General features: G+C 34.6%; 1 protein-coding gene and 1 long non-coding RNA gene across 8 annotated transcripts; both read left to right on the top strand.

Annotated features, from left to right (window-relative positions):
• The first annotated feature begins 275 nt into the window (after window positions 1–275).
• LOC124918216 lies at window positions 276–5,424 on the top strand. 7 transcript variants are annotated; one of them, XR_007097353.1, is made up of 8 exons: window positions 276–740; window positions 1,321–1,462; window positions 2,835–2,915; window positions 3,181–3,248; window positions 4,061–4,339; window positions 4,572–4,694; window positions 5,007–5,081; window positions 5,190–5,424. It is a non-coding gene; the product is annotated as an uncharacterized LOC124918216 (long non-coding RNA). The 7 variants fall into 7 exon arrangements; XR_007097350.1 differs by having other exon boundaries at window positions 5,000–5,081; XR_007097352.1 differs by having other exon boundaries at window positions 5,007–5,424.
• Window positions 5,425–10,723: 5,299 nt separating this feature from the next.
• LOC124918214 (secreted RxLR effector protein 161-like) lies at window positions 10,724–11,170 on the top strand. The gene has a single exon (XM_047458419.1). The coding sequence runs from the start codon at window positions 10,724–10,726 to the stop codon at window positions 11,168–11,170; it is 447 nt and encodes a 148-aa protein (XP_047314375.1).
• Window positions 11,171–11,476: the final 306 nt, after the last annotated feature.

Genomic DNA, 11,476 nt, shown 5'->3' with positions numbered 1-11,476 from the left:
TTTAGTATTTGTTTATTTGGTAACGTGACAAAAATAAGTATTAATAATATGGTGGACCTTCTTATATTATTGCTTCTTATATTAATAATATATAACAAACATGGCAATTAGTTTTAGAATTATCGTTACTACTAGATTGAATGAAAACGATTAGTTATAAAACGATTAGTTATAAAACTGCTGCTAGAGATTAACCGCGATTGGAAAAGAAACCACTCGCTGGTATTTTATAGAACCTTTTTAAATCTACTTTTCTTTTTCTTTCGTCTGGAAAACTCTTCTTTCTGCTTTTCTTGCCGATCGAAAAGATGCTTTTCTGCTTTTCTGTTGAAGATCGTATGATTCAATGCTACCAATCTTCATCTTCGACTCACAGAAACAGACGTTTCATCTAAACCTCCTCTTCCGACTCACAACAACAGCTCCGGAGATTCCCAGCAACAAACGTTTCATCTTCTGAACCTCCTCTTCGTTCTCTGAGAATGGAATTCTTAACCTCCGGTGGATTAGGGTTTCATCTCCTGCAACAATTTTATAGAATGGCGATTTGATGAATGGTCGAATAGAAGTCAGACATTTCATCTTCTGCAACAGACGCGGGTTGTAATTGGGCAAATCTTTGTTGCACCTCCTCTTTCGACAATTCATAACAACTGTCCAGCCTTCGATTGGACTCGATTTTATAAGGAAACAAAGATCGATTAATCTTCGCGCGGAATTCTTGAGCAGCATTTCATATCGTAAGTCTATAATCCCTTGTGTATTTATCATGTTTCTATGCCGGATCTTTTGAATAAAATTCGAATGTTGTGATTCAATCTGGTGTATCTTTCATCTTTATTGTTTGTTCAATTTGAAACTGGCTTTGGCTGTGGATTATGGAATTTGATTATTGCGAGATTTTAGGAAGAACTTGACATGAACGGTTGTAATCTAATTAGGGAAAGTCATTTTTGTTTGTTTTCTATTGATTATAAATATCTGGTGGTGGAAATAATTTTAATTTACATGTGTTTGAATGAATAATGAACTTCATATTCCTTAAGAACGAAGATCACTCGTTAGCATCTGCGATTCTCTTTTCCTTCCTTCTTCTGTTAAGTCCTGCATCTGCGATTGCCCCTGGTTCGTACGTACCTCAATTTAGTTTAACTTCATGCTAAAGAGTTTGAAATTGAAGTTTTTTCTTTCGTTTAGTTTTAATTTTCGATACTATGAACATATCTGTCTGTTTTGTTTCTTGATTCTACGTGTCTTTGCTTATCAAACAAAACAGCTAGAACATGAAGTTATTAATGATAAGTACTCAACATTATGCAGCTAAAGAAACTCAACAAAACAGCTGGTCGTGAGGTTCAAATCTCTCTTGATTGCGTTAGAGACAAAAACCTTATGCAGCTAAAGAAACTCAACATTGCTCTTTTTCCTGTTCGCTATAATGATACATACATACCCACTCTAGGTATGTATTTCGTTACTTTTAACAATTTGTGCTATTTGAAATCATGAATTGACGGGTTGGATTAATCTGTTTGGTTGTCTCTAAGCTGATGCATGATGGTTTTGGGATTATAGGCCAAATACATTACTTATATATATATATATATATATATATATATATATTTATCAACAATTTAAGTTTGTGATTATCTGCTTTTATGTCATAAATAAACTACAGTTGTGATCTTAATCTGAGCAAATGAACTTCCACTTGAAATATTCCAAATCTTTGATTGATTAACAAGCTTGAAAGTTAAAGCTTAATTGAGGTTGTCTGCTCTCAGTTGATAATCAGTTTACTTACATCTAAGATGTTATCTGATGATGCTCCTTTTAGCATAGTTTAGCTTTTAATGGATAGTTTGTCACTACTGTATCAACATTTTATCCTATTCCCACTTTTTAAAATGCTCATGTGGATGGAAAGTCTAGTTTATCTAGAGCTGTTTTGATGCAATATATAGCTAGCTACTTGTTACCGATGTTTCAACTCTCAACTTTTTTCTTTTCATATTTTTCTACTTAGGTGCTCATATCTTGGTTAAATCTAGTTTACCTCAGCTGTTTTAGTGCACTGAGAATAACTAAATGATTAATGCGTATTTTGAAGGAGGATTATCAAACATCTATATGAAGATTCCATGAATTTTGAGTGAAATGATAACAAACAGTTATACTAGTATCATTTCGGTATAAGAAAGACTGATAATGCAGATTGTGTATCCTTTCTTTCTGCTTTTCCAGCATTTCAAGTTGAGATTTCTTCATCTTTATGCTCTTTTTTGCTGTGAAGTTGACATTTAGTCTTGAATCTGCCTTATTTAGTAATTTCTATGAAGATTTCATTCATTGAAGGAGGATTATCAAACATCTATGAAGATTCCATGAATTTTTGGTGAAATGATAACAAATAGTTATATTAGTATCATTTTGGTGCAAACTATAAGAAAGACTTTGATAATGCAGATTGTGTATTTTTTCTTTCTGCTTATTCAGTATTTTGAAGATGTATTTTTTTCCTACTGTTTTGAGGAAGTTTTGTGTTTCAAATCTATTTGAGACTGTAGGTAAAGTGAAACACTGAATTATGTGACTTTATTATTATTTTTTGGTATTGCTGTTGAGTTTAGGCTATTATTAGCATCCACTTTTTTGATAACCAGAGAATGATTTCTGAAACATAAAGATGAAACATATTTAACTTCCGTTTATATAGTTACATTCGATATATAGTTAAATTACGTTTTTTAAATTTAGTTTCTTCTGTATATAATAATCTTTGTTACGGTTCCTAACTTGTGTTTTAATTTCATTTCTTTTTGGTTGAGTGTTAGATTAAGGAGTTGTTGAAGACGTGTTTTCCTCGCGCTACCTAAGTTCTTTTTCATTTGAGATTGGAGTTTCCTTTAATCCAGGTATTTAAATTTAAATTCTTAGGTTATAGTTGGGAGTTTATTAGATTTCAAATGAGTACATGTATGGTCTTTCATGCAAAATTGTAGCACCTGACTAGGGCAAAGATATACAGTTTGACTCTTGTTTCTTCTACTTTTGTAATTGGCTGGGAATAGGGGGTTACTCCTTTTTGTTTAAATGTGTACATTAAAGATGTCATTCCCGTGAGTTGTTTGTGTTTACCATGTTAATTGAATTCTCTTTTTCTTATGATATTCATTGTAGTGGCAACAAATGGATATTGAATATACTTTTTGGCAAATGCTTCACTTGTGCACCTCACCAAAAGTTGTGTAAGTTTGACACTCTTTTTTTTTGTATCTCATCCTAACTATGGTATTCATACTGTGCTTTAATTTCATCATGGAGTTTATGCTTTTCAATTTATGAAAAAGGAAATCCATTACCGCTGCTTTGTTTTGTATTGCATAATGCCTGGCTCTGATTTACTGTTTCTAACGATAAATAGAAGGAAAACCTTGTATATCTGATGTATGTAGTTTGGAAGATATATTTATGTTCCTTAAAAGTGGTGTTGTGGTTTCTTGAGAGTTAGGTATGGCCATTGCATACTTGTAGGCCATTGCATAACTGGTATTTGATGTTAGTTTTTCTTTTCTTATTACCATTTTTTTCCTGATAGTTCATAATATGCAAATCGAGTAGTAGTTCATCTCACTTCATCAAGCTTTTATTTTTATATATTACGAACTATTATTTACTTGTGTTGTGTCATAGCCTTGTCTCTAATACAATAAAGATATATTATATAACTCTCTTACACACTGAAGACACCTTAAGGGATCCATGCAAAGAATTTAATATAGTTAGGGTTCTGAATTTCTCTCTTCATTTTCATATAAAAAATGTATTTACTAATAGGTTGTCATTTCCTGGAAGTAATTTGTCAATTGATTGAGTAGATAATGACTCATATGATTAATACTTGCTTTGACTTGTCTCCATTAGCTTAATTTGAGCTCTGCTTATGATCACAATTGATCCTTTATTGAACAACATTCTTTCATCCTTTATTGCAACTAGTCAATGTCTCTTCCATTAAACACTGAATTGAATCGATTTGGTGTCTTTGGGACCCTTACAGATGATTTTAGCGAGGATTGTCTAACTGGAAAAGGGATTTGAGTTTCTTGGTGCACTGGGAAGTCATATCAGGTTGATAGTTCTATAAGAATAGTAATCAACAGATTTTAGCGAGGCACCTTTTCCTCTGTTTGGTGTAGAATTTTGTTTCAATGGTGGCTGTATCTATTTTGAGTCTCCTTGGCGTAGTTTCGACAGAACCACTTACATGGAAATTGATCAAGGTCTGGTTGCCTGTTAACGTTATATTTGTGGGCATGCTAATCACTAGCATGTTTAGGTACAAAACTTTTATTCTCCCTCAGTGACAAATCTTTTTTGCACATTTCAATTAAATATTTATTTATGTCCAAATCAGAGGCTCTTTTCTTGGAAATTTATGCATGAATTGATGAATCTTGCTCCATATCTTTGATTATCTGTCCAACTTTTGGTTTTGGCCACCTGGATTGTGACGGAATATTCAACATTTCATGTAGATGATTCTGATTTTCTTTTTCTGCTGTCTGAAGTATATAAATGTAGCCATGGTCACGGTCTTGAAGAACATTACTTATGTAATTACTGCTGTGGGTGAGATGTACCTTTTCAATAAGCATCACGATAACAAAGTTTGGGCTGCTCTTTTCTTAATGGTAAGAATTTCTTTAATCTCCCTATTAGCTTTTCACTCGACTTCTCCTCCAGTACCTGCGATTATTGTGACTAATTTAAATTGTCTCGTGGAATCAGTCACTCCGTTAATTCCTGTTCAACATTGTCCTGAGGTATCAAAAGATTTTGATTTATGGTTTATGAAATTTGTAAGGACTTTAAGCTAGATAGATAGAGATCACAATTAGAATATAATATATAGAATTCTTTTGTTTCAACTGTAATTTGCTTATCCAAATTGTTCAAAGATTCAGCTCCTTACTCATAAGCTTACAATCCATGATAGCATACAGATGTTGTAGAAGCAAATTTAATAGAAAGGGAATCCGTTGCAGAAGAAAGCAATCCAGTTGAAGAACCATATGTAGGTATGGAATTTGACACATAGGGTTTGTAGTGCGTATGGACCAATGTCCAATGTCGTCGTTCTGAGGTTGACAAAAGAGTAATTTCAAAAAGGCTTTCATGCAATCCAGGAAACTGAGGAAAAGCACAAGGGAAGGTTGCAATGCAATGATGATGGTCAAGATTAATAAATCTGGGAAATGGTCAAGTTATTACATCCTCTAATTGCTTCTGACCACCCTTCTTTTGTTTCTATGGTGAGTTATTACATCTATATGGTCAAGTTTTTTTTTCTTTTGTAGAATTTGGTTAGATTTTGTTGGCTGTTCTTTTCACAGCAATCTTCTATATTGAATGCAAATACTTTATAAAGATTGTGTTAAGCCTTTGATGAATGAAGATTTTTTTTTTTATAAAAGTCTGTAGTGATTGGTTGCATTACCAATCGCCAGAGACTGTATGGAAGTTGCAATTGGTCTTCTGTCAATCGCTAGAGACTGTATGAAGTTGCGATTGGTGTTCAACCAATCGCCATTGAGTATAGGTAAATTGCGACTGGTTTTAATCCAATCGCCAAAAGATTACAGCGATTGGTATTATACCAATCGCCGCTTTCAGTTAAGACAACGATGAGGAAACCTCTACCGATTGATGACGATTGTGTTATAACCAATCGCCTTATGTCTCCAGCGCGATTGAGAGACCAATCGCTATACTCTTTTTTTACTAGTGAATATATGGGCTTTAATTAGGGTTAGGTTCCTGAGACATATTATTTAAGAAACAGGAGAGGGAGATTAAAAGAAGAGTCAATATAATTTATTTTATAAAAAATCTTATTCGGATTCATAGTAAATGATTAAAATAAATAATTATTTTGAATTTTTAAATAATTAAATTTTGAATTATATTTTAAAATCCATAAAATAAAATGGACAACATGATAGACTAAGGGTTGTTTATTTTAAAAAACCTATCTTTTGATTCGAAATTATGCAAATAGTAAAAAGCCAAATGACCATAACTTGATGCAAAGATCTCATTTGTGCCAATTAGGTGTTTAATTATCGACCACAAACGGACAATTTCTACCCAAGAGAATTGACACCCAATATATCCAGAAATCATAAATCCTAAATTTTTATTGAAGGATCAATTTCGACCACAAAATGCCCTAGATTACCGGGATTGAACAAGGAAACTAATAGTCTTAGTCAATTGCTCAAAGGATAGCCACATGAATTCAATTTCATCCCTGAAATTTGATGTTTGTGAAGACGAATTCTAATCTTGACGAGATTAATGCAATACACCTCTTGACCATTATAAATAGCATTTACACCTTGTAGGAAGGACAGAGAAAGCAACAAAATCTAAAATCACTTCGAGAGAAATCTGTCATTCTTGAATTTACAAGTTTTTTTCAAAAAAAATCATTTTTATGTGTTATTTATTGTGTGTTAGCTAAACATCTAGAAGGCTTCTCACAACTTCTAGGAAACATTTGGAGCGCATTGTAAGTCTTCATTTTACAGACTTAAGTTTATGTTTGTTTAGTTACGGTTCCTTTCTTTAATTGTTGATTGAATTTCAGTCATCCTATGATTCAATCCTATGATTCAGAAGCTTTTGCCTAAAATGAATATTTTCAATTCACTATGCATTGAAAACACCCAAATTTAATCTTAAATAAAAAAAATAATGGATTTGTTGTTCTTGAGCTTTTTTTCAAGGATGGAAAACTCAAAAGTACCCCAACATGTTATGGAATGATTTAAGATAAAATCGAGACAATTTCCCTTAGTTCTAGGCAAATCCCAATTTTATTTTTTAAATTCCGCTCGGATTTTTTGAATTTTGTTGTGTTATGTATGTTATAATTGGTAGTCATATCATGGGAGTCTAGGGAAGATTTTGGATGAAGGTATGTGAGCTTCGACCTCATTCACGCTATATGCATTTTTCAAGTTAAACCTTTGATTTTTCCGACGAGATATCTATACAGCTTAAAAATTTCAAGAATGGATATCTAAGATCGGTTGAATAAACTTAAATTAATAATTTTTTTGGTTTTTGATATTTAATATTCCTAGAGTAATAATAATGATTTAGCAGTGAGTGAGATAACTAAGAGATTTGGGTGACCTATTCAATATGCACAATAATTTATTTTGTCATTTGAAAAGTCAACCATATGAAAAGTCTATGCTTTCTTATAAAGACTTGTAAGAATTTATTTGAGATGAATAAGAAGAAATATATTTTGCCCTCTTGTTACCAATAAATTGGTATTAGAGTCATTGCGTGTGAGGTGAGCGTGAGAGAACATGCCAGTCTCAAAAGAGAACGCAGTGGTATGCGTTGACTAAGAGAGAAAAAAGAGCGATCGAGAGCTTTATGTGTTTAGTGTAAACACTTAAGAGAAATGACAAGTCTAACCAATGTCATTCCTACTCAAGTTGACAAAAGGCGTCAACTACGACAACTGGACGGTGCAAATGAAGGCCCTTTTTGGCTCCAAAGACAACTGTGATGTGGTCGAGACTAGGTATGAGGAACCAGGAAACACATATGGGTATTAAAATGTCCAACTGAACGCGTTGAAGGTCATTCGAGCTAAAGACTAGGCAGCTCTGTACCTACTATACCGATCTGTCGACGAATCTGGCTTTGAGAAGATAGCTGACACAAAATCTTCCAAAGTAGCATGTAATACACTCGAAATAGCAAGCAAAGAAGAAGAACGAGTGAAGTAAGTCTGGCTTCAAACCCTAAGGGGTGATCTGAAAAAACATGAGGATGAAAGAGTCTAAAAACGTATCTAAGTTCATTACTTGGGTGGAGACCGTGGTGAACAAGCTGAATCAGAATAGTGAGAGTCTTTCATTAAATTGAGTTTTTGAAAAGATTCTGAGTAATTGATAGATAGTTTCAAAAATATCATGTGCGCAATAGAGGAATCCAATGATCTATCAACGCTCACCATTGAAGAGCTTATTGGGTCCTTAGAAACACGTGATCAAAGAAGAAAATATAAGAAGAGGGAGTCCCTTGAACATGCTCTCTAGGTGAAGGAGACAATAAAAGAGGAGAATGTGCTTTATGCTTAGAGTACCAGAGGTAGAGGAAGATGCATAAGCCTAAGTGGTAGAGGAAGACGAGAAAGTGAGCAAGTCGGCCAACAGAACTGGCATGGCCGAGGTCAAGCTCGGGGTGACCGTATAAAATACAAACAACACTATTAAGTGTTATAATAGTGGAAATTATGGGCATGTTGCCAATAATTGTTACTCAATAAAATGTTACAACTACGGAAAGTTGGGCAATATTTTTAAAGATTTTAGATTCGAGAAGAAAAATGAGGAACCAACAAACTTCTTTGTTGAGAAAGAAGATGAAGGATTGTTGATGGTTACAAAAATTTCAGAAACCGAGATTAAATCGAGTTGTACTGATAACTCATTTTGGTACTTGGACACTGATGCAAGTAATCACATGTGTGGTGACAAGAGTTTATTCAAAATACTCTCAAATGTGGAGAACAGATTCATTTCTTTCGACAATGCTTCAAAAGTAATCGTTAGAGGTCGAGGAACGATCAAATATCAATATAGAAACGGGGATTATAGATGTTTAGTACGTAACTGATCTCAAAAGCAATATATTGAGCATGGGATAGTTGACAAAGAAAGGATACTTGACTTTAATGAAGGACCGAGAACTACAATTGAAGGATAAACTCGGGAGGCTCATTTCCCAGGTAAAAATGAAGAAAAATTATATGTACAAACTTGAGCTTAAAATAGTTCAAGATAAACATATGCAACTTGATCTGGAGGATGAGGCCATGAAGTGACATTATTGGTTCGGTCATCTTCACTTCAGGGGGTTGAACGAGCTGGTGAAAAAGGAGATTGTGCTTGGATTGCCTAACATTATATTTGAAAAGAGGTTATGTAAAGAATGTGTAATCGAGAAGCAATCGAGGACTTATTTACCAAGTAGTTTTGAATACAGAGCAAATGAGCAACTCAGACTGATCCATACTTATTTATGTGGGCCGATAACTCCAAAATCATTTAGTGCTAAGAGTTACCTCCTCTCTTTAATTGATGATTTATCGAGGAAGACATGAGTTTATTTTCTGAAGGAGAAGTCAAAAGTGTTTGAAACCTTCAAAATTTTAAAAGTGATGGTGGAGAAAGAAAGAAACAAAGTTATCAAAGCAGTCCGATCTGACAGAGGAGGTGAGTTCACTTCTATCGAGTTCAATAAATACTGCGAGGAACATGGAATCAAACAATTCTTGATTGCTCCATATTCTCTGCAGCAAAACAGTGTTTGGAACGAAAGAACCAAACTACTCTCGATATGGTTCAATCTATGTTGAAAGGAAAGAATATGCCGAAAAAGTTTTGGATAGAGGCAGTACAATGCGCAGTCTATGTGAAAAATAGATGTTCACATGCAAATCTAGGAGAGAAGACGCCTCATGAGATTTGGAGTGGTATGAAGTCGAGTGTCTTTCATCTCAAGTTGTTCGGTAGTGTGGCTTATGGGCAAGTACCAAGTCAGCACGTGATAAAATTAGAAGATCGGAGTAAGAAGTACATATTTATTGGGTATGATGAAAAATCTAAGCCATATAAATTGTTTGATCTTGTTAACAAGAAATTGGTGGTGAGTCGAGATGTTCACGTGGAGAAATCAATGGCACGGAACTGGAGTAACCCGATTGAGGAAGAAACAAGTTTAGAGGTTGTTATGTCTCTAATATCAACAACCATCGAGCTTTCAGAAGATGAATTTGAGCCTCTACAACCCAAAATGAGAAGTCTGCGGGAGATATATGATACTTCAAATGAAGTCCATGTTGTATGTCTCATGGCCGACTCAAAAGATTTGAATTTTGAGAAAGATGTATAATATGAGAAATAGAAATCAGCTATGGATGAAGAAATTGGGGTAATTGAACGCAACAAAACCTAGGAGCTGACCGACCTTCCTGAAGGAGCTCGACCAATTGGAGTAAAATGAGTATACAAAAAAGATGAATGTTGAGGGAGAGGTTGAGCGTTATAAGGATCGACTTATAGTGAAGGGTTACAGACAAAATGAGGGAATTGATTATGATGAAGTCTTTAATACTGTCACGAGAATGGAGTCAATCCGACTTCTAATCTCGTTAGCTGCTCAGAACAAATGGTTGATTCTACATATGGATGTGGAGTCAGCCTTTCTAAATGGAGCGTTAAAGGAGGAGGTGTACATCGAGCAACCACTCGGATATATGAAGAGAGGTGATGAGAAGAAAGTGCTAAGATTGAGAAAAGCCCTATACGGGCTGAAGTAGGCTCCTCGAGATTGGAATGAGAGAATTGACGAATATTTCAAGAAAAACGGGTACGAGCAATGTTCGTACGGGCATGTCTTGTACACAAAAAAATCAGAAGGATGGTAGTCGCTCTTTATGTCGACGACCTCATATTCACCGGAAGCAACACATAATTGATTAAGGAGTTCAAGGAGGTAATGAAGAAGGAGTTTGAGATAAACATACATAGGTCTGATGAAATATTTTCTTGGCCTAGAATTGAAGCAGTCAGAGGAAGGGATTTTTATATCCCAAGAGAGGTACACGCTTGAAATTTTAAAGAAGTTTAAAATGGAAGACTGTAGTCCAATTTCCACTCCAATGAAACCAGGCACTCAACTCTCAAAATTTGATGGAGGAGAACGAGTTGATGCTGGGAGATATCAAAGCTTAATCGGAAGTCTAAGATATCTTACAAGCACGAGACCCGACCTAATGTTGAGTGTTGGGATATCAAGCAGATACATGGAGGATCCAAGCTATACACATTGGAAGGCATTGAAGAGAATTCTGATATATGTTCGAGAAACCCTATCATTTGGTCTTTTTTATTCAAAATCAGATGACTACCGATTAGTGGGTTACTCAGATAATTATTGGTGTGGTGATGTTGATGACCGGAAAAGTACTTTGGGCTATGTATTTTTACTTGGGAATACGACTTTTACTTGGCTGTCAAAGAAGCAACCTATTGTAACTATGTTGACCTGCGAGGCAGAGTATGTGACGACCTCTTAGAGCGTATGTCATGCAGTTTGACTTTCAAATTTACTAAGGCATTTGGGAGTGATCCGAGATGAAGGAATTGTGATTCGAGTTGATAACAACCTGGTTAATCACGGAAGGAGCAAGCACATCAGCGTCCGATTTCATTTTATCCGAGAACAAATCAGATAAAGAAATGTTGAGCTGGAGTATATTGAAAGTCGAGCTCAAGCCACTCACGTATTCATCAAGCCACTAAGTTTTGCTTTATAAATTTTAAGTTCAATTCATACCATTTACATTCGTCCCCTTCTTTTAGTCATATTAATTTGGATTTTT

This window comes from Impatiens glandulifera, unplaced genomic scaffold, assembly GCF_907164915.1.
Source record: "Impatiens glandulifera unplaced genomic scaffold, dImpGla2.1, whole genome shotgun sequence".
Lineage (NCBI taxonomy): Eukaryota > Viridiplantae > Streptophyta > Magnoliopsida > Ericales > Balsaminaceae > Impatiens > Impatiens glandulifera.
Note: the sequence above shows the minus strand (reverse complement) of the source record. Positions and strands in the feature narration are given on the sequence as shown.

What these genes read in the sequence shown, in the direction of transcription:
- LOC124918214 (XM_047458419.1), top strand. Translation starts at nt 10,724, where the DNA reads ATGGAAGACTGTAGTCCAATTTCCACTCCAATGAAACCAGGCACTCAA.